Source organism: Podarcis tiliguerta (genome assembly GCF_965153285.1).
Source record: "Podarcis tiliguerta genome assembly, chromosome: 16".
In the NCBI taxonomy this organism is placed as follows: domain Eukaryota; kingdom Metazoa; phylum Chordata; class Lepidosauria; order Squamata; family Lacertidae; genus Podarcis; species Podarcis tiliguerta.
In genome coordinates this window covers 15,311,114-15,338,807 of record NC_139549.1, presented here as the reverse complement: position 1 = coordinate 15,338,807, position 27,694 = coordinate 15,311,114, and the positions used below count along the sequence as shown (strand labels likewise).

General features: G+C 50.8%; 1 protein-coding gene across 1 annotated transcript in view; it reads right to left on the bottom strand.

Annotated features, from left to right (window-relative positions):
- Nucleotides 1-1,374: 1,374 nt before the first annotated feature.
- Nucleotides 1,375-27,694, bottom strand: part of MAP4K2 (mitogen-activated protein kinase kinase kinase kinase 2) — a gene marked incomplete at its 5' end in the record, with an annotated part of 38,666 nt that continues 12,346 nt past the window's right edge. The window contains 25 exons of the mRNA XM_083417045.1: nt 1,375-3,313; nt 3,821-3,876; nt 5,137-5,207; nt 5,662-5,748; nt 5,872-5,940; nt 8,646-8,817; nt 8,969-9,072; nt 10,591-10,649; nt 11,360-11,483; nt 12,326-12,386; nt 13,475-13,554; nt 13,643-13,727; nt 13,910-13,951; nt 15,165-15,277; nt 17,332-17,503; nt 17,597-17,633; nt 18,071-18,109; nt 18,481-18,524; nt 18,987-19,045; nt 19,653-19,731; nt 20,986-21,096; nt 21,769-21,850; nt 22,809-22,871; nt 26,168-26,299; nt 26,692-26,764. Coding sequence (XP_083273171.1) covers nt 3,226-3,313; nt 3,821-3,876; nt 5,137-5,207; nt 5,662-5,748; nt 5,872-5,940; nt 8,646-8,817; nt 8,969-9,072; nt 10,591-10,649; nt 11,360-11,483; nt 12,326-12,386; nt 13,475-13,554; nt 13,643-13,727; nt 13,910-13,951; nt 15,165-15,277; nt 17,332-17,503; nt 17,597-17,633; nt 18,071-18,109; nt 18,481-18,524; nt 18,987-19,045; nt 19,653-19,731; nt 20,986-21,096; nt 21,769-21,850; nt 22,809-22,871; nt 26,168-26,299; nt 26,692-26,764 — 2,102 coding nt within the window. The 3' untranslated portion in view covers nt 1,375-3,225. The remainder of the gene's footprint in view (nt 3,314-3,820; nt 3,877-5,136; nt 5,208-5,661; nt 5,749-5,871; nt 5,941-8,645; nt 8,818-8,968; nt 9,073-10,590; nt 10,650-11,359; nt 11,484-12,325; nt 12,387-13,474; nt 13,555-13,642; nt 13,728-13,909; nt 13,952-15,164; nt 15,278-17,331; nt 17,504-17,596; nt 17,634-18,070; nt 18,110-18,480; nt 18,525-18,986; nt 19,046-19,652; nt 19,732-20,985; nt 21,097-21,768; nt 21,851-22,808; nt 22,872-26,167; nt 26,300-26,691; nt 26,765-27,694) is intronic.

Here is a 27,694-nt window from a genome sequence, read left to right as displayed (position 1 = left end):
TGTAGAAATTAAGAACGGTACCCCAAACTTAATTCCAGGTGACGGTTCTGATCACTCCATTCCCTTGGGATCATGCTGCTGACTGAGTTATTCCATGCACCAGTGAGGAAGACTGGGGTGTTGTTGTTGTTTTTTTGGAGGAGTGTGTGTGTTCTTGCTGCTGAGTCCTTGTGGTGTGTGTTGCCAGCTGGAAGTGTAAATGTGTGTGTATGAGTGCTTGGCTGGCTGTCCCTGTGCCTTCCAGCACCTCTGTGTCATGGGAGGGAAGACAGCGACAAGAGGAAACAACCAGAGGCAATGTCTGCACCAGGAAGATAAGATTTGGTGCCTAGCACTGCAATAACTTTTGACTTGATCTTGATGCCGTGACTTCCTGTAACTAAAGTAGGGGGGGAAAGGGGGGGCGAGGTGGGCCTGTGGTGGGGGGTGGAAGAGAGAGTGCCAGGAGGGGCTTGCCCAGCTGCTCAACTTTTCTGCCCCCTCAGATGGAAAGAGGGTGCCCCCCCTTAGAGAGAATACAGTCTGCCTCTTTGTTTGCAAGCAATGTGGATGTGTGTTTGTGTGGATGCACATATGTGCATGGACGGGTAGATGGAGGGAGCAGTGGGTGCCTGGGTGCTGATTCTAGCTTCACCCCTCTGCTGTAGCGTGTGCAAGGAATGGGAGCCGGAACCAGGGGGTGGGGGGACATTGAGCCACATTCCTCCTCCTCCTCTGGGGGATACACATGTGGGAATTTGCACTGGGAATCTCCAAGTGTTCTCTGCCGTGGCTCTGATTTGTCACTTGTGTCCTTCAGCCTCCACCCCTGGACCTATGGCAGCAGATCAAGCAAGTTCACAGGTGAGGGAATCACCCCCAACATCAGAGTAAGTTAAAACTGGCGTTCCCCTACGCCTAGTGCCAGTCCCCAGCTAATCAAGCTCTGCAAACTCATAGCAAATGAAAAGGGAGGGAACCGAGTTCTTTTTAAACTTTTTAAATTATTTGTTGGCTTATATCTTACCTTTCCCCACATAACAGGGTGCTTATGACAGATTACAATACCAATCCCCTACTAAGAAACACACAGAGAGAAGTCATGTCTTCTTTTTTAGCCCTCCCAACCTCTTAACCAACTGCATCAGCATCACAGAAAGAAGTCCCTGTTCTTTCAGTGAATTAAAAAGGTAAAGGTAAAGGACCCCTGACAGTTAAGTCCAGTTGCGAACAACTCTGGAGTTGCGGCACTCATCTCGCTTTACTGGCCAAAGGAGCCGACGTTTGTCCACAGAGTTTTTCTGGGTCTAGATTGGCCTAAAACACCACAGCAAAGACTCCCAATTCAAAATTTAACAAAGTCAGATCCATTAATTCCACACATCCACTGGGGAGTAAAATACCACAATTTAATATCAAACCCTTACGTTAAATAGCAATTTTCTTTTCAAGTTTGGGTTTTCTCCCCTCTGTTCTCAGACAATAAATTCCAGCTTTAGCAATTAAAAACCACAGAGATATTGGCATCCTGGGAAGGGAAGTTCTTGGCATCCAAGTTAAAGTGGAGTTGCGGTCAGCCCTGATGATCCACAGTTGTGATTCCGATGGGGAGTCTCTTCTGGGCTTCAAAGGCAGCAAAGAAGGGCCCCCAAAACACACACAAACCTCCCTTGAAGTGACTCGTGCAGCCTTCCTCTGCTGCCAAGGCAAGCTGAATCAGCATGCCTGGCAGGAGGACCACAGCAGCAGCACTCAGTAGTCATTCAGCCAACCTACCGCCAGGGCAGGACACCCATAACACGTGGCCCAGCTGGGGCTTCACCACCTGCCTCAGAGTGAGCATCCATGCTACTAAAAGGAGGCCAAAACCCCAGACAGTACATTAAATGTGTGACTTCACTTTAAAGTGAACAGCTGAGGATCAGGATCCTTTTCCCCAGCCATCCTGCCACACCATCCTGCAGGCAGCTATTTACCCTGTGAGAGAAGCTGCTATTCCCCCAAGAAGTGGCTGGGGGCCATTTTCATCAGGGCTGTGGTTCATGGGGAAAAGATTCAGGCCTCCTCCTCCTCCTTGCATTCCAGATAGCAACTATAGGTAAGGCCATGACATGCTGGACGAAAGACACCCCACATAACATGACATGCAAGTTTGCATTTAATGTGTTTGATTACACCCCCTATAAAAAAAAAACAAGCCATCAAGCAATGCAAGAAGCAGACATTTATCATACTGTCTGGTTTGGGCCCCCATAGTGTAAACTTTCTCAAAACTGGCTTGCATTGCATTCTCTCTAAAAGCCCCTGGGAACTGTAGTTTGTTGCAAAGGTGTGGATTCCACTAGAGATTCCACAGCCCCTTTCACAGTCCTCCATGGGGATTAATTACAGTGATGGACAGAACTGGCCTGGAGCACCTGAGAGGCTCTGTTGGGCGATGAGCTCAGGTGCCACCTAAGCCACCACTGTCTCACCCAAAACAACAACCATCCATGCAGGGAGGCAGTTACTCTCCCTACCTAGTCAATCAACAAGCATGACACCCAACCACACACACACACGCCAAACGCCCATATACACCCCACCTCTTTCATCATCATCACTCAGCCCTGCTCATCTTCAGCATCTGTCCACTCAGCTGTCCAGCCACAAAACAAATGTTGCCCGACCCCCCCCAGTCAATGGGGACAGGCCAGAATCTCAAAGTGCCCTGAAAGACCTTTAAATTAAAGCTCAAGTGCTAAAGGAAGGGGGGTAGGCTCCCCCACCCAACAAACGATTGTCTTCACACGGCAGCAGATTTTGGCACCCCTCCGCAGCATCACGGGAGCGCAACTCCTAAAGGGAAGGAGGGAAGCAGTCAAGCAGGCACAAGGTGTCAGCCAGGAAAGATTGCAAATTCTTCCAAATGGCTAGTGGTCAAATTATTGCAAAAGTTTCTCAGGAGATGCTGGCCCAAGTCAGGAGGAAAGAGCTCCTCCCATCCTTGTACACAGCAGGTTCTCAGGAAGACGAGGACGACGGGCAAAGAGCATTTCTGGAGCCAAACTGAGGTTGCGTCCAGTGTATGCGGCAGCAGAGTGGGGGCTCTTCTGATTTCCAACCCGTCTTTGCCACACACACATGCTGGCAATCATCTCTGCCATCAGCAGGCATGGCTTGCAGCCCTGTGTCTCCAACAATAGTGCATCCCCACAGGGCTGAGCTGACCACCTCCCAGAGGCTGGAGGCTTTGGAAGGAGGTCATCAGTAGCTGCTCTCGTGACCCGTCAGGATGTAGAGGTTGCTCTGCGTTGTGGGGTTGTCTGTAGGGATGCTCTCCAGGATGATGTCTCTGGCAGGGAGGAGAGAGAGGAGGCAAGAAGAATGAGCAGCACAGCGCATGTACAGGCATGTGCCAGGCAGGCAATGGAAGGGCTGGCACAGCCAGGGCATTGGCAAGAAGTACACGGGTGGCGCTGTGGGTTAAACAGCAGAGATTGTGGATAAAAGCAAACGCCAGCCATGGTCAAAACAAGCCAAGACCAACCATGCGTTGTTTGACGAAACCAGAGCTTGTTTCCAACCACAACCTGCGGCTCAAACAGAACGAAAGGCGGCAAAACTAAACTCTGCTGGCGTCTTGGCTGCACCAGGAGGAGGAAGGGAGAGGCGGAGAAAGGCTATTCCAGCTCCTCTACAGAGCACCGGACTGCAGTTTGGTGTGGCTTGTGAACACACCCACTCAGCCAAAAAGCAACATATGTGGATTGGAGGGGACACTGAATTCCATGTGACATGGCAACAGGAAGTTGGGAAATGGAGAAATGTTGAGGTTTCCTCCTCAGAGGCATTTCCTCACCTGTGAGCTCCCAAGACCCGGAACACTCTGGACTCATCCGTCACCTCCTGCGTCACCTGTTACAGAAGGAAGGGACAACTGAGTGGGAAATCCCCATGTCAGGTGCCACATTTATCAAACCCATAATACCCTTTAACTTCTTAAAAAAGGAAAAAGAATTAACCCACTGCTCCTATTAATTACCTCACATTTTCTACTCTATTAATGATGATGATTAAAATTAACTATATTTATATCCCACCCATCTTCCAAGGAGCTCAGGGTTGCTGCACATAATCCCCAACCCACCACTTTATCCTCACAACCACCTCCTATGAGAACTCAAAGCCATCCAAGTGGGTTTCATGGCCGAGTGAGGATTCGAACCCAGGCCTGCCCATCTCTAGTCCAACAAACCACTAAGCCATGCAGCAGAAAGGCACCACTTAAACCATGAAAGGTGGAGGTCAGAGATAGGAAGATGCCTTATACTGCGTCAGACTGTTAGTCCATTTAACTCAGTCTGGTCCCACACTGGCAGCATTCCAGGGTTTGACCTGGGATGTGTTGCATGCAAAGGAAATGCTCTGCCACTGAGCTAAGGACCCTCCTGAATGGGTGCATATAGGATTTTTATCTATCCGAGCTGCTCCAGCGAGTGGTACTGATGTCATGTGTTTTGTATGCATCATTTGAGTGTCTGAGAGAGCGTGAGACAGGAAGTCTGAGTACTGTTGGAAGTTAGTTTCACTTCTGAAAGTGTTGCTGTTCTGTACTGGTGCTCAAAGAGCGCAGACATGCTGATGGATTCTCTGTACATATAGACTGTAAAATAAAATAATTTTAGAACTACGATTGACTCTTTCTTCTGCAACGACATGCCAGAAGACGAGCGTGCTCCTCTCAGGAGGGAGGGGTTGCTTATCACCAGTCTCTCTGGACTGAGGGTAATTTACAACCAGGGAGGACCACCAGAGAGACACCCCGGCGTCTTGGGAAGTTGGCAGCCTTCCCGGGCGTGTTTCCAACAGGGTATACATAGAATTGTAGAATTGGAAGGGACCACAAGGATCATCTAGTGCAACCCCCTGCAATGCAGGAATCTTTGGTCCCATGTGGTGCTCAAACCCACAACCCTGAGATTAAGAGTCTGATGCTCTACCAGCTGAGCTATCCTCTGTACGTCAAATGTCACAGACGGAAGGGACACAGTCCAGGAAAAATAGCACCTCACCACCGCCTAACGGAGCTTAACCCGTGTTTTCTCTGATGGTCCTGTTGTCAGGCTGGTGGTTCGATGCCCACAGGCCCCTCTGCCCCAGGCTGGCCGGACTCACCTCACTGGATTCCAGGCTTCGGCCTTGCATGCCGTGTTTCCAGAAGGCCAGGACACTGTCCTGAAGGCACACTGCAAGAATGGGGAGACCACAAGTGAGCAAACAGGCCCCCCTCAGAGGTTAGCTGTCACAGCAAGAGCCTCTTAACTCAGGAATCAGGAACCCCACCTCCCAAATCCAATACAGTGGTACCTCTGGTTGCAAACGGGATCTGTTCCGGAGGCCCATTCACAACCCGAAAGGAACGCAACCCACGTCTGCACGTGCGCGGGTTGCGATTCGCCACTTCTGCGCATGCGTGTGATGTCATTTTGCATGTCTGCATGCACGAGCGGCGGAACCCAGAAGTAACCCTTTCCGGTACTTCTGGGTCGCCGTGGGACGCAACCTGAAAACGCTCAACCTAAAGCAAACGTAACATGAGGTATGACTGTACTGCCAGAGGGAAGGCACTCGAGGATCCACGACCCGTTTGGGAGGCCTCAAACCCCACCCGACACACCCCGTCCAGGGACCCTCACCTACCAATGGTCTCGATAGGGAAGTGGAACGTGAGTTCTGGAGGAAGGGCTCCCTGAGGGGCGCCGTGGAGGTTCACCACCCTCACACAACCTGAGGGAACGAGAGAAGGAGGGGCAGCGTTGGCCAAAGGGCAAAGAGGCAAGCGAGGGGAGGGGCAGGCAGACCGCGGGGAGACCAAGGCCAAGGGAGCAGGTCAAACGGGGAAAGACTTACGCTCAAAACACACCAGGACAGTGTCTCGGTCCATCTGCGTCACGTGGCTGGCCATGACCAAGGGCCGACCTGCAAGGAGAGAGGCATGGGAGGCTAGTCTAGGGCTGGCCCTCGCAGCAGGGGCGGGGGAAGCTGGGGGCCACATTCAGAGGAATGGGAGGAGGAGCAAGAGGGGCGAGATGTCAGTGGGAAAAGAGGAGGTGGTTGGCATGCAGACTGCCCCAGGCTCAGTCTCCGGCGACCTCTCCTTACAGGACAGGGAATGTCCCCTGCATGAAACCATGAAGAGCCCCTGCTAGTCCGTGCAGTCAGTACTGAGCCAGATGGAGCAATGGGTTTCTCAGCATAAGGCGGTTTCCTACGTTCCTTTTTTTTTTTTTTTTGCCAATTATTTTTGATTGCTTTTCAAAAAATTTAATGAATTTAACATCACATTAATTCAAATTCAATACAAATTTAAAAGTGACTTCCCACCCTGCCATCTTGATGGTTCACTTCCCACCCTCGTTAGCTGCTCAATATTAAATATGTTTCCAAATTCCATTTCAAAAATGATACTTTAGCATTTTATCTTTGATTCCCCCCCCCCTTTCAATTTTCTTCCTCTTTATTACCCATCGGCTGTTCATTTCTGGTTCCTGCTAGACTTTTGCTTAACTATAACATATTCCCTAATGTCAAGAAGAATTACTCTTCACTTTGTCAGCCCACAAATCCTTACTTTTAAATCAGTAATATCCCCCCCATCAAAATCAATCTCTCCTGCTATTTTCCATAACTCAACATTTGACTGGTCCTAAGTGGAAGACTGCTTTCCTATTCAGTTCAGTCCCTTGTTCAGAAGCTTGAGGACTAGAATCTTATTTTATTTTTAGGGAAAGGGCAGACCAGCTCAATAGTAGAGCATCTGCTTTGCATGCAGAAGCCCCCAAGGCTCAGTCCCTGCTGGCATCTCCTTGTACGGCCTAAAACCTTGGACGGCTCCTGCTATAGTCACTGCAGGCAATTCTGAGCCAGATGGAAGATTCTCTTTATATGGCAGCTTTTGCTGGCAGCTGGGTCACCTCCTGAGCCATGGGCCTTGGCAGCTGCCAGGCAATGCAATCTCTGGCACCAGTCCAGCCAGCTGCCGTCTGGTTACTTTGCCTTTGACCACCTATTGTCAAATCTGCCCCACAGAACCGAACTCTTCACATGCATCCTGGATGATCCTGGGCCTGTCATCATCTCTCAGCCTAACCCACCTCACAGGGTTGTTGTGAGGATAAAACGGTTGGAAGGGGAACCATGTCTGCTGCGCTGAGCTCTTTAGTGGAAAGTCAAGATTAAAAACATAATTTTATTCAACACACACAAAAATTCTACTCGCAAACTTAGTTAGGCAGGTGCCAACAGGGTCACCATGCTCGGATGAACGCTGAGGCATATACAGAAGTACAAAACAACTTTTTAAAAGGCCAGAGGGGGCAAACCCCATACAGCCCTGAGCGTAGTCAATGGTTTCCAGGAGCCATTAAATGCTGAATGTGTGTTAGAAATGGAAAAGTTGGTGTTGGGGGGGCATTAGGCCTGCTTGAGACTCCAACATCTTCTCCACGAAGGAGACTGCCCTGGAAACCTAGTGGCTGGAACCTTAAACAGGATCAGTCCCGTTAGAGGAGCCAGGATATCCTCCAACATTTGGGGTTGGGTCCATTGTAACAACAAACAACTCAGGCCTATGGGGTGCATCTGTGGCAGAGATTATTTTATTTTATTATGTGTTTATTTATTCCTGCACACCTGGCTTTTGTCCTTCGCCCTTCCTTAAGAAAAAAAATATGTAAGAAGAGCCCTGTAGGATCCGGCCAATGGGGGCCGCATCTAGTCTAGCATCCTTTTCTAACAGCAGCCAACCAGACACCTGTATAGTGGACGCTCGGGTTGCGAACATGATCTGTGTGGGATGCACGTTAGCAACCTGCAGCATTCACAACCCGCATCTGCGCAGGTTGCGATTCGGCGCATGTGGGACCACCAAAACCCAAAAGTAACCCGTGTAGGTGATGGACTACATGGAACTGGCAAAAATGACTGGCAGAATCAGAGACCAGGGAGAAGAGACGGTGGAGGAAGATTGGAAGAAATTTAAAGACTATTTACAGAAATATTATAAGATTAATGAATGTTAGAATGACATCGGATTGAGGTTAAAAGGTTATTAGCAACAATTTGAAGGTTAAAAGGTGTAAAATTAAAGGTTTAACATATTAAGATATTAAGAAAAGATTAAGATACATTAAGAATTTAAGATCAAGATTAAGTTAAGATAGAGGGAAGGGATTTGCTGACCTAATAGATGAACTGGAATACAGTGAGGGGAGGTGTGGGGAAGTCTGGGAAATAAGTAAATGCAAAGAATATTATGAAAATGGAATTGTTTTTATTTGTTTTTTCTTGTTGTTTTTGTATTTTTGTATTTTTCTTTTCTTTTTTTCTATGTAAAAATTCTAATAAAAAAGATTATTAAAAAAAACCCCAAAAGTAACCCGTTCCGGTACTTCCGGGTTTCGGCGGTCTGCAACCTGAAAAACGCAACCTTAAGCGTCTGTAACCTGAGGTATGACTGTATTGGGAAACACACAAGCAGGATTGAGCCCAAGAGCCGTCTGCCCTCCTGTGGGTTCCCTGATAAGGGGAGCAGAGGGGGGAGGCCTAACAGTATTAAGCAGCAGCTCTTAAAGGGGCCGTGCCCCACCCCTCCCTGACTCCATGCCGGTTTCCCTCTCTCTTACCTGAAGGGCTTGAGGTGCTGAGGCCAGTGCTGAGGGAGAGGGTGCTGAAATGCAGCTCCGCCCCTGGCTGGTCGGTGCCGGTCACCCCCAAGCACACTTGCGGGTATTCCTCCGTCTCCACAACCAGCAGCTCAAAGAGGGTCAGGGGGACGGGCAGCGCCACAGAGACGTGCTGGAGAGGAGAGGGAGGATGCAGGAAGCAGGTCTGACACTGCCCAACCATGCCCTCCCTGCCTGCTCCCTTGGGTGCTCTTTGGAATGCCAGAGGAGGAGGGTCCCTCCTCCCATCCTGCACCCCCATTCCTGGCCCTGCACCCACTTACCTTCAGCAGCATGAACTTCTGCAAAGGCTCGTACCACTGCAGGAGGGCCAGGCTGGAGGGGAGTGCAGCACAGAGGAAGGTACTACCGGAGTAAGGATTTCGCACTGAAATACAGAAGATCCCGGGGGGGGGTGTCAACCTCCCCAAAGTCCCCCTTTCCCCCTGAAGAGCCTCCTGATGCCTCTTTGGTCAAGGCCTCCTGGCCAGCAGCAGCTGACAGCAAAAAAGGGGTTTGCGCCTCTCCCTGTCTCTTGAGAAAAACTAATTCAGAGTGCAATTCTCTGTCCTTTCAAGAAGAAATGCAGCAGAGCATGGAGTAGTTGAGCAGCTCAGAGACAGGGCTGCCGGCAAGGAAGTTGCTGTGCCATGTTGTGGGTTGGGCCTGTTGTCATGCCCTCTACACTTGGGCACTTGGGCAGGGCCATTTTAGCAGTGTGTTTATCTTTCAAAATAAAACAGCTGCATTTTAATTTGCGCTAAAACACTACCCCGCTTGCGTTATTAAGTTCAGCGAACAAAAAGCCTTCCGGTTTAACATGTTGTGTGAAGGGCTCTCCATGTTCACACAGGCTCCAAAAGGCTGCAAAATTGCAGCTGGTTGCATGTGACTGTTGCTGGGCCTGCAACAATGCTGCCCTGAATCTGGAAGGCACAAGATCCCACAATTCCTCCAGGGCATAATTTAGCCGAATTTCAATCACATATGGCCTTGGGCTTTTCACTTGGCTTGTTTTTTAGGGAAATGCAAGTGAGTGCTGGGGAGAACTGCAAATTTGACTGCTAAAGGGCTTCTGGGGGAGGCATTGGTTACTATTTTCTCATCATGCCGTGTTTCTCATCAAATTCCACACACCCACAAGAGTCACCCCGTTTTCTTTTTCCAATGGATGAGGAAGCCATTAATCACCCACTTCCCCCTTTCAATGCGGCTTACTCCAATTCCACCCAACTGCATTTCTCGAAAAAGCACAACACTCCAGAAGGCTGGCATAACACAGGGCTACAACGTCGCCTCCACCATAAGACCAGAGTTGAAAAGCTGCTCCCTTTTTGGCTTTGGGGTGCAGAATACTGGTGTGACCCAAATATCAGTCAAATTTTGAATATCCAATTCTCCACTGAACAGCACAGGGTTGTTGTGAGGGGAGAACGGGAAAGAAGAAAATTACACTGAGGTCCAGTGCCAAGGGCCTTCTGGCGGTTCCCTCACTGTGAGAAGCCAAGTTACAGGGAACCAGGCAGAGGGCCTTCTCGGTAGTGGCGCCCACCCTGTGGAACACCCTCCTACCAGATGTCAAAGAGAAAAACAACTACCAGACTTTTAGAAGACATCTGAAGGCAGCCCTGTTTAGGGAAGCTTTTAATGTTTAATGGACTATTGTATTTTAATATTCTGTTGGAAGCCGCCCAGGGTGGCAGGGTAATAATAATAATAATAATAATAATAATAATAATAATAATAATACATATGACTTCATGAGCGCCTTGGAGGAAAGATGGGATATAAAAACTCCCTCTCCCCCTCATCTCCTCCAACCTCCACGTCCCCAAAACTCCTCTTTCCCTCACACAGCCACCAACTGTCATTTCCCAGCAGGCCTGCCCCACTCCAGGAAACTCACCTACACGGCACTTCAAGCATCCTTTGGTGTCAGCTATCTTGGCTGAGAGGGCAAACTTCCTGTCAAGAGAAAGAAACAGCTTTAGGCCTGGGTGGGTGGGTGGTGGGGGGAGAATTTCACCAGGTCAGAGGCAAAGAGGAGAGGGTCCTCCCCGCCAAGTCCGTCCTTAACTGAAAAGTCTGTCTGAGACTGAAAAGGGACCCTCTTCTGTTTGCAAAGCAGAGCTATAGTCCTCCCTCCCCCCCAAAACGAAGTAAGACTCCAGTCCTCATGAGGCCCAATAAAGGAATCATTAAGCGGGAACTCAGGAAGCTGCTTGTATAGGAAATCAAGCCCACTGGGTCCACCAGCCTCAATACCACTGGCATTGCCTGGTTGTGGCCCTTGGGGGGGGCGCTTTCAGTTGGGAGTCACCTGAAGTCACCAGGGAGGGCATTTTGGGCATCACATAGGCTGGCTTAGGAATGTACAGGCCGCCTCTTAAGTCCAGGGGCATCCAAAAACCACAGGGTGGAGATCTGGGGCTCTGCACAGCTCCTTGCTCCCATGGGCCCTCTGCCTGCCCAACATCTTTCCCAGGACCCCACAGCCAACCCTTCCCAGCTTCAGTTCCAGTCGCAAGAAGCTCCCTGGGAAGCAGCTTGGAGAAATCAGCCATACCTCCAACACTAGGATCGGATATGGGGGGGGGGGGCAGAGAAGAGAATTTACTACTCTCCTCTCTTTGAAATGGGGGCGGGGGGGTCCCTCCCTCCCCGCCTCTCCCCACCTGGGGATGATCCGCTCTGTCAGCCGGTTGGTGGCGATGGAGAGGGGGACCTGCCGCTTCTGCAGCTGGCGCCGCTGCTCAAAGAGACCCACAAGGTTGTGGGAAGAGAGCTGGGAGGACTTCCCTGCAAAGGCAGAAGCGGGAAAATCGGGAGGATCATTTGCCGGAGCAAAATGGAAGTTTAAGCAGGTGCCTTTATATATACAGTGGTGCCTCGCAAGACGAAAAGAATCCGTTCCGTGAGTCTCTTCGTCTAGCGGTTTTTTCGTCTTGCGAAGCAAGCCCATTAGCGGATTAGTGGATTAGCACTATTAGCGGTTCAGCGGCTATTAGCGGCTATTAAAGGCTTAAGGGATTAGCGGCTTAGCTGCTAAAAGGCTATTAGCAGCTTAGTGCCTTAGAAAAAGGGGGTGAGGAGCGGAAAAAAAACCCCAGGAATCGCAAGACATTTTCGTCTTGCAAAGCAAGCCCATAGCAAATTCGTTTTGCGAAGCACCTCCAAAACGGAAAACCCTTTCGTCTAGCGGGTTTTCCGTCTTGCGAGGCATTCGTCTTGCGGGGCACCACTGTACAGTGGTACCTAGTGTTAAGTACTTAATTCGTTCCGGAGGTCCGTACTTAACCTGAAACTGTTCTTAAAGCACCACTTTAGCTAATAGGGCCTCCGGCTGCTGCCGTGCCGTCGGAGCCCGATTTCTGTTCTTATCCTGAAGCAAACTTCTTAACCTGAAGCACTATTTCTGGCTTAGTGGAGTGTGTAACCTGAAGCGTATGTAACCTGAGGTACCACTGTATACAGAGACCTTCTGGACTCTTCAATCCTATAGCCACGCACCCGATTGCCCCTCTAAACCCAACATGTGAAGCTCACCCCCAGTCCCCTTAAATCGACCCTGATACCTGATGGGCAAGGCAAAAAGAGGGGAAATGAGGGGGTTGGTTCTAGCTCTGTCTCTGGACACTCACCAGCTAAGGTCAGTAGCACATTGTTCATACAGTAGAGCCAAGAACACCTGTGTGGAAGGAGCTGGGGGAGGGGAGCAGGCGGGGGCGGGGGGGGGGGCAGGATGAATGGCACAAAGCAGGAGAGAGAGAGGGAGAAGTGGCGAGAGAGAAATCAGTCGCTTGTTGAGCCATTGCTGCATTTTCGTGGCATGAAACGAGTGTGTCCAAGTTAGATACAAGGAACTTAATGAAGATCGAATAGGGTTTATATATAGAGATATTTTAAAGGAGCCACCCAAAAACTATAAAAAATTTCAATGATCGTAAGAAAAGAGCCTGTAGGGATAAGAAACCTCAGCATCTTGACAGACACTCCCGTGGGCATCTCTGAGCGATGAATGAAAGGGCCTCCTGAGTTGACTGCCACCAAACGCACCCACCCACCTGCCCTTCCTGTTGCGATCCACGGGGGATGTCCACCTCTGGTGGTGGTCATGGTAAAGGCCTAAGCAAGGAGAGGCCAGAAGTTCCTAGTTCTCCTGGCAGGCAGGGCAAGGGTCAAGTGAGGGCTTAGCTTTGCCCCAGACCTGCCACTCCACATTCTGAAGCTCCTTGTCCGAGTTCTCTTTCTTTCACCCCAGAGCTTTCCTCACAAAAACCCGCTCTTTAAACCTGAACCACAACAAACAGCAACTTGGGTTTTCCATGGATTGCTGTTTGCTCCAACTCAGCGGTAAAGAGCAGGTTCTTTGTGGGGGAAGCTCTGGAGCAAAAATAAGAGCATTTGGAAACAAAGCTGTGAAGCATGGGTCATGCCTGAAAAGTGCAGATGGAAGGTAGCACTTGGCCCTTAGGACGGAGATCAAGACAGCTGCGATTCAGGACCACGGACAGCACCACGGCAGCTGAGGCCCTGCATCCATGTTGCCTCAGTCAGCAGCCCCTTGACCAATGCCTTCCACTGAGCATTGGTGCTGAGCAGAGTTGTTTTTTTGCTGGCGCCGCTCAATTTCTAACTGGGTAATTTGGCATCATTTTAATGTTAGATGATAAGACAGGTGGGCAAGCCCAAACGTTGTCCCACGGGGTGTGTGGAAACAAGGATCCGCCCCTGCTTCCCATGGTGTCCAGAACCCTCCATCCCAGCTTCTCCCTCTCCAGGGTCCTCACCTTCTCCATCGTGTCCTCATGGAGCTCATGGAGATTGAGAGTGTAGATGCCTTCTTCAGCTCCCACCACTAGGTAGAGATCTACGTTGGGGAAGAAGAGGGGGAGGTCAGATCACCAGCTGCCAATCACTGGTGCCAAGGTTCCACAGGAAACATGTGTGGGTTCTACCTCGTGTTTCTGGGTGGATCCACGTCGTAGCCGAGTTGATTTTCAGCGGACAGCCGTTAAAGACTTTGGAGAAACAGGCCCCCATCTTGGAAAAGAGAAGACACAGAAAGCTGGAGAGGGGAGCGGAGAGGGGAGCTGGACACACACTTCCAGGGCTCCTATACCGAGACCTACAAAATTCCTTGGCTGTGAACCCCCTGCCCCACCCCACTCTCCTGGCTCCAGTTTGCTGATGCCACCCTCCCCTGCCCAGTGAAGAGGACTTACGTGGACTTTTGGAGTGGGAGGCAACCCATGACACAGCAGCCTCTGCAAGAGAGGAGGGGTGAAGAAGAGGTGGGAGAAGTCACAAGAAAGAAAGAAAGAAAGAAAGAAAGAAAGAAAGAAAGAAAGAAAAGGTGTCATCATTTGAAGATGCCAACATATAGGGTTAACTCCAGACCCCTTCCCCTCAATAGGATTGCAACCTTCAACCCCGTACCAGTAGCAGGTGGGGCAGGGCACTCCTCATGAGAAACAGGAGCGTTGGGGGCTTTTTCACAAGAGTGTCAAAGAGCCATTCCAGACATGTCCTGCTACTCCCCAAGCCCCACCTTTCCCTCTTACCGCACCCCACAAAATGCCTATACAGTGGTACCTCGGGTTACATATGCTTCAGGTTACATACGCTTCAGGTTACAGACTCCGCTAACTCAGAAATATTACCTTGGGTTAAGAACCTTCCTTCAGGATGAGAACAGAAATCGCGCGGCAGCGCAGCAGCAGCAGGATACCCCATTAGCTAAAGTGGTGCTTCAGGTTAAGAACAGTTTCAGGTTAAGAACAGACCTCTGGAACGAATTAAGTACGTAACCCGAGGTAACACCGTATTTGGAGGGGGAAACCCAGCGGCCTATCCTGCTGGCCCTCTCTCCGAAGGTTTTAGCCAGCTAGGTCACTGTCAGGGAACTGCCATCAGTGCTGGAGGGAGAGAGCAAAAGCCAGAGGGATTCCAGAGAGCGTCCCGGGATTGGGAGAGGCAGCCCATCTTCTGGGGAAGAGAATCAGCGTAGCACCAGTGGAGAAGGGGGGCAGATGGGGGAAGCGGTGAGGCGGTCCCATGACTCCTTGCCGGGGACCAGCGGGGAGAGTAGGGGTCCTCCGCTGCCTACGCCCTCCTTGCGCAGAAGGTTTTCGCGCAGAGAGAGTAGGAGAAGACTAGGCGTCAAAGAGCTTCTTTGCTGGAAGAAGTTTAAGAAACGCCCACTGACGGATTCTGCCAGCGATTGAGACAGCCACGGGTGAGTGGCTGTCCGAACAGAAAAGGTTCACTCAGGCAACCCAGCCAGGTGTTTGCACCCAGCCGGGGAGATAAGCACCGGCTTACGCACGAGCAACCCCTAGAACCCTCACAGCCACGTTCCGTAAGACCACTGTTTCCTCCACCAGAAACAGGCTTTAACAGTTGATTTATCTGCCCTGATCCCAGGCTTCCTTGCTTGGAGATTTTGGAGTGCTTCTGTCCCCACCCGCCCCCACTTACAGTGGCCTCTTCCTTCCTCTTCATGGTAGCCCACTCTGTGGAGAGGAGAGAGTCCACAGGCTTGGGGGAGCCTGTCCGTGAGGTATCTGAAGGATCGCTCAGATCTGCGTTGTCTGTGGGGGAAAGAAAGCACCGCCGTCACACCGGCGCAAATTAAAAGATTTAAGAAGGGGTCAGAAATGGAGCCCCTCTCTGCTGCATTCCACTAGCCCACCCAACTGCACAGATGCCATCCGGCTGCTTAACCCTTTCCCTGCCGAGCCCCCTCCCACTACTCCGTTTCTGTACCGGCTTGGTTTTAATTGCCAACCATTTCATTTTATCTATTCCGCTCCCTGCTGCCAGATTTGCTTTCTTTCTACTATGCCGTTTTATTGCATGGTTTTATCTTTTTACTGTATGTAATTTATTGGTTTATCAGATTTGATTCTCAGCTGCCATGAAGCCTTGTGTTGTTGTTGTTGTTGTTTTAAAAAAGTAGGATATAAATCCATTTTAAAACATACATGCAATGAAGCCCCCAGCTTTGACCCCCCCCCCAACAGCAACATCCTGCTAAGCATCCTTTAGGAATCCTGTAAAAGGGTGAGGGGAGCAGCCGCAGAAAACAATGCATTTTTAAAAGGGTGGTAGGGAAAGAGTTAAACACTACTATTGCCCCCCCCCAAAAAAACCATACATTCACTGCCTCTCCTCCTCCTCTCAGAATTATGGCTTCTGGAGGCTGCTTTTAATTAAAAAACACACCCAAAACATTTGGGTGTGTGATGCGCCGGAATGCAGAAGCAAAATAGGAAGCTGAAATCCGGGTCTGTGTTTAACATCCTGCCGTGGGTGTCATGGAACTCCCTGGAGGTGGGCAAGGAAGAAGTGGGCAGGCAAAGGGTGATAGGAAGCTTCTTCCCCACTTGGCTCCCATTCTGGCCATAGAAGAGGAGCAGAAGGCCCCCCCAACCCATCTCCTCCTCCCCTTCTCCACCAGCCCACCTGGTAGAAGGGAAGTTGGTAAGAGAAGAGCTGTGAAAGCCTGCGGGAAAGTGGAAGCATCGGGAGGGAAACCCGGTGTGTGTCCCCCCCAATTTCCCTCAGTCCCCCCCCATTCCTTTAAAAAAAATGTGTGGCAAAATGTTTCCCCCTTTCCCAGTTTTTCATTCCCCCGCACCCCAGGCCTTCACATCTCTAGCTCAGAAGCTAGTAGCCTGTTTTTCCATGTTCGCTGCAGATGACAGAATGAGCAGTCTGGTATTATTATTTTTTTAAAAGTCCCTGGTTAATAACTACCTTTAGTGGCTTTATTTACTATAGCAGAAAAACAAGTGGGGGGGGGGGAGAGGGAGTCTAGCTGTGGCATCTAACAAAGCAATCCTACACATGTTTACAGACAAGTAAGTTCCACCAGGAGTAATCAAGCATTCATAGGATTGCAGCCTATTTGATCTTAGGAGGATGTGACGAAGCAGGGTTTAATCCTTATTGCCACCCTAAGTTATTGTCACCTGAGCCTTCAGAGCCCCAGATTAAACCCTGCTTCACAGCTGGTCTTGAAAAGGCTGAATTCAAACAGAGCATAATTCAAGATGGTGTGAAAATTCAGCACCTGGAAGGATCCCAGCTTTCAAGGAGGTGAAAAAGCCGGGAACAAGTTTCTGCTCAAGGTGCCTAATATATGCTTGACAGCATGTGGGCAATTCCTGGTGAAATATCACAAGGGGCTGAATAAGATATCCAGTGAGGAAGAGGTGCAGCTTCCCCTTTCCAGCACTGGCAAAACCTGGAATGAATCATGTAGAATGAGGAGAAGTGGCTCCATTTCCACCATTTATACGCGTCACAGACCTTGGTTTCCTCGGTGCAAAACCTGAGCCGCTTTGGGCAAATTTGGGCTCCGGGCATCAGAAAACAGGATAAACTAGATAGTGAAGAACCAACTGAGCTCAGAAGAAACCAGCTTGCACCAGAAGCCGGTTCTGTGCACAGGGCCTATTGGCCAGCGCTTGTGCCGTCTCCATCCGCCCCCCCCCCCCACTCCCCAGCATGCTTTCTCACAGCTCTTTTCTGTGGATTTCCGCTTCCAGAACACAAATCCCTTCTCCTGGAAGGGTAAAGACTCCAAACCCATTTGAAGTCTGCGTTCACCGCAACCCACGTGGCTCCACTTCTTCCTCACCTGGCAGGCTCTGGGTTCTCTGACACTCGGGGGCTGGGAAGTCGAGGCCCTCCTCAAGCTCCCAGGGAGCCTTATAGGCCAGCTCCAGGTTGAGAAAATCCCACAGGGGCCCCCTCTTGATGGTGCTCATGTCCCCCTCCCCAGTGCTGCTGGGCCGCTGTTCCTCATGGACCTGAATAAAGCAAGGGAAAGGGCTTCTTAGTGGGGGAGACTGAGGGTGGGGAGGTTGGGGGGGTAATGGGATAGATGCAATGAAGAACAGTACCTTCTCTGTGGTGCCTGCTGGGCGAATGGTGAGGCTCCTGCAGGAGACAAAGGACTTATCAAAACAGAAGGGGGGGATATTGCCTTGAAAGGGGAATATTTGGGGCTCAGTTTGAGCCCACACAGACCCGGACTTGGCTCCAGAACCTAACTGCCAAAGCTCCACAGTAAGCAAAGAACAGAGTGCCCGCGCATGTGCAGAGAGACTCGTTCTTCAGTTGCCAGCCTAAATGCATTGGAAGTCAGGGCAGGGGGAGTTAAAAACTTCACAGTAGAGAGGGGGCTGAGTTTGCCTGTCTGGAGCTGGAGTGCCAGAGCCGCAGGATGGGGCCTGGCTGGAAGGGCAGCTCCACCTCTACTGTCTCTGCCTGCCGGAGCTGAGACAATAAGAGGGCCAGAGGCGTACAAAGAGCCTGAAGTCATAGAAAGGCAGCAGCTCCCAAAGTTCTCCTCCTCCACCCAAGCATCAGCATACCTCTCCTCTAGTGCTTCTTCCACCGACTGAAGGAGGCTCCTAAAGAGGAGAAAAACAGCACCAAAAGTACCATCAGGAAATCTCACACCTGTGCAGCAGTCCTCCCTCCTTCCTTCTCCTCCCCTGCCCCAAATATGTTAACCTCATTTCTAACTCCCTAAATTCCACCCCCTTCCTTGTAGGAAGACGGCCCTTTTTCTGTTTGTCCCCTTAATAGCAGCAAAGCAGGCAGAATTCAACAGGCCCTGCTTTCCCCATCTCTGCTGGGGGAGAAAAAGCGGCCGCTCTTAAGCTCTTCCTCCCAGCAGGAAGGAAAAGGTGGCCATCCTGTTTCACAAAGGTGGGGAGGGATGAGAAACAGGGGCTCCCACCCACCTCCCATCACCCTACCCGTCTCCCAGGCTCCTTACTCTCCATCTCCTAAGACCATCCAGTTCTCCTCTTCCTCCTCCTTCTGCAAAACACACAAAAATTACCGTTAAATCTTAAGGCTAGAATAATTTGACGCACACACACTCCCCCAAAATACCCAGTGAAAGAAGGAGCAGGGAGTGAGCAATGGCGGCGGTGGGTGGGTGGCAAGAAGCATCTTACCTTCCTGAGGGCCTGGAAAGTCACCAACAGTCAAGAGTAGGCAATATCAGGCAAGGTGGGGCAATCACCCAGCTGGGATAGCTCAGCTGGTAGAGAATGAGACTCATAATCTCAGGGTTGTGAGTTCAAGCCCCAGGTTGGGTAAAATATTCCTGCATTTGTGGGGGTTGGACTAGGTGACCCTTGTGGTGCCTTCCAGCTCTATGATTTGATGGATGAATTTTGCCACCCCCACCCCCCGTCAGCGCACCCTGGGACCAAAGCAAGCAATCCATTCACTCTTTTGCCCCTCCGAAACATATACACACATACACACCCTTACCAGACTGCACCAAGGCTCTGTTTCTTTCCTCAGTGGGGGCCCGAATTTGACCTGATTAACTGCAAAAGAACAAACATCAGGCATTTTGCTCAGAAGCAGGACTTCCCCACCACCACCAAGGCCCAAATGGCTTCATGCTATTCACCCAAGAAAACACTCCCTATACCCTACCCGGCCACTGGAGGGCAAAGAGGGGGTGTCCCTGCAGGATACCCCACAGGAGCTCAGGACTTCGGGGGGGGGGGGCAGAGGCACTTTCCGGACCTGCTGGAAGGCAGGCTGCTGATGCTTACTGGGAAGGAGAGGTGGCCGTGAGGGTGGCACAGTGCAAACACACCAGCAGAAACACCAGACTGGCCCTGCCATGGAGAGTTTGCACCATCCCAACCTGACTGCCACCTCTTCGTCCTGCTCCAATGAGGTCAGGTAAACACTTCTGCTCAGTTCCACATCATCCTAAGCTCCTGGTACACCTTTCACCCACCATCTCCAGAAGGGACTTTCACCAACATCGCCTGCCCCAAACAGCTTTCCACTTCCACTAGGGGGCTTCCCATGCCATGGGAGAGTCTGGAGAGAAATCAGGCTGATTTAAAGCCCCACCGGAGAGAGAAATCAGGGTCCAAACGGGTGGGCAGGGGGAGCCGGGGGAGAGGAGGAACTTACACTGGATCTCTGCAAGGGTCCCTTCGACTGGCCCGTGTGGCCGATGGGAACGGATTTTGTCAGGAAAAACTTCATAAGCCTGAGTAGTTTAAAGAGAGAAAGTCAACCATGCCTAAGAACTCAGTCGGAACAAAGAGCCTCCAGGGCATCTTTCACCCATCTGGTGCTTTCTGTATGCTTTGGACTACAATTCCCATCAGCCTCAGCCAATGCATGGGAGAGCATGTGCTCCACATGCAGAGGTCCCTGGTTCAATCCCTGCTGCCACCTCCAGGAAGGGCTGGGAAAAGACCCCAGAGAGAGCCACTGCCAGGCAGGGCTGGGAACACTGGGCTAGACAGGCCAGTTTGGTGTGATGCAGTGGGAAGAAGATTCCCATGTCTCTCTTTCTCAACAGAGGTGTTTAGGACCAGAACATAAAAGATAACAGCTCTGGCCTCATGGTAGCCCCCAATTGCCCGCACTCTGCCCATGGGGTGGTAACTCTTGCCACCTCCTTTATCTGCTGGTTTCATAATGATGTTAGCTTCATTAGAGAGCTCTTTGAGACAGTCATGTTGTGATTTCGATAAATTGTCTGGAATTCTAGGACCCTTCTTTTCTAATTTTATACAGACGCAGGTTTCATCGCATGTATATTGTAATTTCACCTTGTTAAGAAATTGAACTGCATCCTTCTCATATTAATTCTTACAGGTCTGGCTGATGAAGAATTGATCAAGATTGGCTGGTGAAGCATTGAACAAAACAGATTGGTTATCCGGAAGCTCTGTTCCAGCGATTTGGTGACAGATTATGTATATACCGAACTTTTGAATTATTCTACCGTGACTGGTGAAGAAGATTTAGAGACTTTAGTTGTAATTTCTGGTCATTTATATTAGTTTCTAAATAGTGTTTAGTGCCATTGTTTTTGGCCATCGTGTTGAGTTATTTTGTTCAGCAGCATATACTGTGGCAGTGAGTCCCGCAAGTTAATTATATGCATTGCATGAAAAAAATTGGAGGTAGGAGTTGGAAAATCTCTGGGAGGTCCCCCTTCGACAGGATCTGCAGTGCAGACTGTTGCAACTCTATCAATGTTCCTGCTGGGCCTTTGCTGAGCAACCTCCTAGCAAAGGGGAGCCCCCACCCCCACCCCCAAAAGGCAGCCTGTGACTCCACCGTGGAAGAGCTCTCACTCTTAGGAGGTTTCTCTTCCTATTTAGCCAAAATAAGCTTCTTGGCAGCTTCTACTCTTTGACTCTTGGGAGAGAACAAATCTGCTCAGTCAATGGCTTGGGTCTATGGCAGATTCCCCACTCCCTTCTGCCACCGCTTTTGGGGACCATACCTCTAAGTCTCCATCATCCACCAGGGCAGCCGCTGCCAAATCCGGGTTCGTGGCTTTATCCAGTAGCTCAATGACTAAGACGCGAGCCAATGGCTGGCTAACGAAAGGATGCTGGTGGAGAGGAAGACAAGGTGAGAGGAGAAGAGGATTCAAGGTTCCCCCAAATGCCCGCCAGGCACAGGGCTGGCAGGCGGCATTCTTGGGCAGCTGCTGCAGCCCATCCTGGCACCTCCTCTGGGCAGCTGGATCCAGATTTTAATTCCCACAATGCCCCAGAGCAGGACAGCACCAGGGCACTGTGGGAAATTAAATTAAAACGGTGGCTCTCACAGCAACTAAAGTGTCTGCCATAAGGACAACAGAAGAGCCCTGCAGCAGCTGGATCAGGCCACCAGGAGGGGGAGCAGCTAGTCCAGCATTCTGTTCCCACAGTGGCCAAGCACATGCCACAGTCGGAAGCTGCCAAACAGGACCCGAGTGCAACAGTAGGGCTGCCATACGTCCGGAATTTCCAGGACATAGCCAGGATTCGGGATAAAATGTCTGGGGAAAGTCGGGCGCATGGCTGCCCATATCAGAAGTGTTGATTTTTGGCAATTTTCCTTTAAAAAAAACACAGGTAAAAATAAGAATTTTGTTTGGAGATTTCGCTTTAAAAAAGCACAATTTGGGCATTTTTTAAAAAGACACTCCTGTAATTCTCTGGAAGGAATCTCTAAGGATGGAGTTGTCGTTCTCCGCCCTCTCCAAGCCCACCCACCCCAACTTCCAATCTTGAGTCACCTGCAGGAGTTTTTCTGCCACGGGACGCTTTTTGGGGTTCTTGGTTAAGGAGAGTTTGAGGAAATGGTGGAAATCTGCCGACCTGGAAGGGAGAAAGGGAAGGCAAGACAAGCTAAAAAGTCGAGTGTCTAACTGAATAACCAGAAGGCAGGGAGTGAGAACAACAGCAGCCCTATCCCAGCAATGCCCCCAGCAGCTGGTATTCAACAGCAAACTCCATCACAGCCTGAAACCATCACTACTGGTTACTACTGGTTACTTTCTCACAGTAGCCAGATGATCAAAGAAGCCCTCCAGCTGGATAAAGCACAACAGCCACAGAACTCTCCACCCTTAAGAGTTCCAGCATCTGTCATTCAGGTGCAGCCGCCCCCCTCCCACCCCTAACTGAGGACCAGTGGTGGAGGAAGCCGCTCAGGCGCCTAGGGCGGCATGCCCAGAGGTGGGGGCGCTGTCCATAGGGATGGCGCGCACCGTGGGGCCTCCAGAGCCTGCCTGCCTCCTCCCACTCAGCCGCCCTACAGCTGGGGGGGAGGCAGTGGAAGGACCATTTGGGCAAGGCAGCACCTGCCCAGGAGAGACACACGGCTCGAACGTGCTGCAGGCCCTGCAGTGAGTGCCGCCCGGCATTTTGTCACCCCCCTCAGTGGTGACACCCGGGGCAGACCGCACCTGCCGCACCCCCCTTCCTCCGCCACTGCTGAGGACAACCAGCAGCCAACCAGAGAAGTCAACCTGCCAGTCAGAGTTGGATGGATGGAGAAATAGCTTGACTCTGTGAGAGGCAGCTTCTTCTAGTCCTCCACCCACTGTACCTTCTCAATAACACTGAGAAGGGAGGCTAAGAGAAAAAACAAGTGGTTCGAGAATACAGATTTGTAGCCAAGCAGGAATCTGAACCCAGTCCACCGACCTGTCCATTGTGACACTGCATTTCATTGGCATAAGGTGGTCAGATCCAGCCTTCTTTACACACAACCGAAACCCAGGAGAGGGAGCAGGTCTGCCCTCCTGCACAGCCCTGCTGCTCAGTCACTCACCAGCAGGCCTTGTCTTTTAGCTTGGGGGGCTGGAAACTGCTTTTCGACATCAGCATCAAGGCCCTGAAGGGAAAGACAAAACAAGGGTCATCTTTCCTGCTTCAATCCTCCTGCGTGTTTTAAAAAAGGCACAATACCTGCCTCTGTTGTCCCAAATTTGTCCCCACCTCACCCCCCCCCCCCAAATTTGCTGATTATGCCTGATGTTCAAACATGCTAACCCATGGGTAAGCAAACTAAGGCCCAGGGGCCGGATCCAGCCCAATCGCCTTCTAAATCCGGGCCGCAGACAGTCTGGGAATCAGCGTGTTTTTACATGAGTAGAATGTGTCCTTTTATTTAAAATGCATCTCTGGGTTATTTGTGGGGCCTGCCTGGTGTTTTTACAGGAATAGAATGTGTGCTTTTATTTAAAATGCATCTCTGGGTTCTTTGTGGGGCATAGGAATTCGTTCATATTTTTTCCCAAAATATAGTCCGTCCGCCCCCCACAAGGTCTGAGGTACAGTGGACTGGCCCCCCGCTGAAAAAGTTTGCTGACCCCTGTGCTAACCGCTAGGAGGGTCACTCAAGAAATCTGGGCCTGGTTTTCTGCACCGTTGTGGGTCCAGTTACCCCAGTCCCCCAAACAGTTGCCTTTGAAAAAGAAAGGGGCTACTACATACAGGTTCAGACCATGCTTCTCTCCTGCACGCAAACTTACTCTGCTGAGTAGGTCGGGTCTGAGATTGTTATTAGTGGGGCACCAAAGTCAACAGACAGCCGGCACGTCACACAAAACACACACCGCTCTGAGAGCAGGCAAAGCCAGTCTTACTGGAGAGGCCTCCGTGTGGCATTTCCTGTTGCTTAATCCTCCCGCCCACCAGAAGCCTGTGTGTTTGTGTGTGCGCGCGCTTTGAGCGCCTGTCCTCACAAGATCCACATGCAGGCTGTTTCTTAGCAGAGGTGTGGTTAGCGACACCATTCACGCTTCTCCCAGAAACCTGGAGCTGGGTGGTTGTGCCCGAGGCTGGGACCTCACAGGAGACAGTGGGGACAGCTCCCCTTTCCCTCCCCACACTTGCCTAAAGCTGCTTCAGGTGGGTGTGGGGCCTCGAAGCTATGTGGAGCCACCACCCTCTTGGACGGCCAGGAAAAGGACTCAAGTCACCGGCTGCAACCCCCTCTGCAGCCGAAGGCAGTCAGCCAGGTACCTAATTATTTCCTTTGCTATTTTTATGTTATTTCCACCCGCTTCATCTCTATAAATAAAAATACTGACAAGCTGGAACATGTGCAGAGGATGGCGACCAAGACGATAAAAGGTCTGGAAACCAAGCCTTAAGACTGAGGAACGGCCGTGGGAAGTGGGTATGTTTAAAGGAGACACAGAGGAGATAGGATTGCCATCTTCACATGGAGCAAGCTTTTCCTTCTGCTCTGGGTTCTAGGACCCAAATGGATTCAAGCTACAAGAAAGGAGATTCCGAATCAACATCAGGAAGAACTTTCTGACAGTAAGAGCTAATCGACAGTGGAACGGACTCCTACTAAATGTGGTGGATGCTCCTTCCTTTAGAGGTTTCTAAGCAGAGGTTGGGTGGCCCTCTGTTATGCATAATCTGGTTGAGATTCCTGCATTGCAGGGGGCTGGACCAGATGACCCCCTCGAGGCTCCTTTCCAACACCACAATTCTTGCAGTGTTTCCCGCAAGGGTAACTGTTTTTGCACCCACGTTTTTTGTTTTTTAAAGAAAGGACTACTTCAAGGGATTTGCTTGCACACATGCTTTCCTGAAAACAGCATCCACGGTGGCTTGATCGGCAGATTCTGCTTCTCCTTGACAGTGTTAAAGGCAGGATACGAGCAGCGGCTGAGGAAAAGGGCCCTCGTGAACAGATGGCGCTGCCAGATTCTCTTCAATGCCAACGTGCCATCTGTTCCTCTGGCACCAGGCTGGATGCCAGGGAGGCAGTTGGGTCAGGGTTAGGATAACTTGGCTGCTGGAGTCCATGCCCTGGGAACCTTGAGGCTGGACTACTGCAAGCCACTCTACCTGGGGCTGCCCCTTGGCCAGAAACTAAACTGCTGATGGGGGCAGACGGCTTGGTAGCATGGGAAACCTCCGCTAAAACCCCTGCACTGGCTGCTCCTGTTGCAGCCAGGTGAGGCTTGAGGCTCTTCTTTTGATGTAACAAAGCCCTGAGCAACTTGGGCCCAGGGTACCATAAGGACTACCTGAACCCCTGCATCCCAGCTCCATCACTGAGATCATCCAGAGGTGCACTGCTAGCCAGAGCCTCAGCCGGTCCTCACTGGGAGAAGGGCTTTTAGTGCTGCGTTATGGAATGCTCGAGCAGAGATGTGGCAGGCACCCTCTCGCTTTTGACTTCAATGGATCCTCCTGAATACCTTTTCATGTAGACAGACCTCTGCAGCTCATGGGCCAGCCATTTTAAATATCCCTTTGTGCCATTTCTAAAGGTGATTTCTATTTCATTGTACAGTTGTACCTCGGAAGTTTAACGCCTTGCGAGTCAAACGTTTTGGCTCCCGAACACCGCAAACCTGGAAGTGAGTACAGTGGTACCTCAGGTTAAGTACTTAATTCGTTCCAGAGGTCCGTTCTTAAGCTGAAACTGTTCTTAACCTGAAGCACCGCTTTAGCTAATGGGGCCTCTTGCTGCTGCCGCGCCACCAGAGCACGATTTCTGTTCTCATCCTGAAGCAAAGTTCTTAACCCGAGGTATTATTTCTGGGTTAGCGGAGTCTGTAACCTGAAGCGTATGTAACCTGAAGCGTATGTAACCCGAAGAACCACTGTTTGCGAACGTTCTTTGGAACCCGAATCATAGAATCATAGAATCATAGAATCATAGAGTTGGAAGAGACCACAAGGGCCATCGAGTCCAACCCCCTGCCAAGCAGGAAATATCCGACGCAAGTTCCGCAGCTTCTGATTGGCTGCAGGAGCTTCCTGCAGCCAATCGGAAGCCGTGCCTTGGTTTCTGAACATTTTGGAAGTCGAATGGACTTCCGGAATGGATTCCGTTCAACTTCCGAGGTACGACTGTATACCTATTCACACAAACACAATACTGTACAATTGGGAGGGTCCTCCAAGAGTCATTTAGTCCAGCCTTGTGGCAATGCAGGGATAACAGCTAAAGAATCCCTGACAGGTGGCCATCCAACCTCTGTTTAAAAACCTCAGAGGAAGGTGAGTCCACCACTTTCCAAGGGAGTCCGTTCCACTGTCAAAAGGCTCTTATTGTTGTTGGCCGCCCTGATATTTTATGATGCGGCCATATAGAAAGATTTCAGTAAATACAGGCAATTTACACACATTCAACTGAGGCTTAACTTTTGAGCTCACCTCATGGGGTGCAGGTCGAAGAGGGGTGGCTGCAGTTCCGCCAGCTCAATGGCCGTGATGCCGAGGGCCCAGATATCGCACAGGTGGTTGTAGCCGCCTTTCTTCTCCACCGCAGCCACCTCTGGCGCCATCCTGGGAGGACGAGAAGGGGCACAGCTGAGCCAAACAGCCACCCTGGGAAAGGGCGGCCTGCACGGACCTGAAGCTGCGGCTGCCCAAGGAGAAAAGGGCCCGTCTTCCCCTGGTCCTCCCTGCAACTGCCGACCTGTGAGGAGAGCTCTGCCCACTAGGCAACACCTCCCCTCCGCCAGCCAAGGCTACGAAGGTGCTTCACATACACCAACCCTGCAGGGATGGTCAGAACCAGCATCCCATGCTGCAGGCCGAAGGACTGAGGCAGCGAATGTTCAAGGCCACTGGGTACGTTTGTGGCCAAATTGGGGGCTTCATGGCCCCCACAGCTCACCCTCCAGACAGAGAGGGTGCAGAGGAAGGAACAGAGCGCTGCCCCCCACCCACATTACCAATAGGGGGTCCCAATGAAGGAGTTCCGCTTCGCCACAGATGCCGTCAACTCTGCAGAGACCCCAAAATCCGCTGTGGGAAGGAAGGAGGTGGTTTGAGAAAGGCGAAGGGCAAACATTTCTTACTCAGGTGGGGGGCCAGAGCAATCCAGGCTCCACAGGAGGAGGGTTGTGGGCCAGGCCCTACACCCCACCCCACCCCACAATAAAACCCTTCAAATGTCCCTGAGCCCACAGCCCTCAACCCACCCAGAATATTTTCATTTATTAATTTATGGCCTACATTTGTAAGGCTGCATGGCAGCCTACGTTCTCCAGGTATCTCACAGAAACCAAACGAACAAAATACACTATTAACAAATGCCAAACTGGGGGGGGGTTGAAGCTGGCATGCCACACCCCAGCTCTGCTCCTGAGCCACTGCCACACCCCTAGAAAAGATGGCGAGATACAGCCAGAGTCCCTGTTTTAAATAAATACAGTACTTTTCCATGTATAAGACGAAGGGGCTTTTTCACTTTGAAATAAGGATAAAAATCTGGGGGTGTCTTATACACGGATAGCGCATATGCCCATTTTCTAAATTTGGGGTCCCCAAAAGTAGGGGGCATCTTCTACATGGGGGCATCTTATACAGAGAAAAATAAGGAACCGTATTTTTCGCTCTATAAGACGCACCAGACCACAAGACGCACCTAGTTTTTCGAGGAGGAAAACAAGAAAAAAAAATATTCTGAATCTCAGAAGCCAGAACAGCAAGAGGGATCACTGCGCAGTGAAAGCAGCAATCCCTCTTGCTGTTCTGGCTTATGGGATAGCTGTGCAGCCTGCATTCACTCCATAGGACGCACACACATTTCCCCTTACTTTTTGCTCTTATAGAGCAAAAAATACGGTAAATGGATCTGGAGCAAAGCCAGAGGGATGTGAACAGGTAGACCAAAGCCACCCCTGCAGTCCCCAATCTGGAGGTCCCCGCTAAGTGCAGAAACCTGGGGCACAC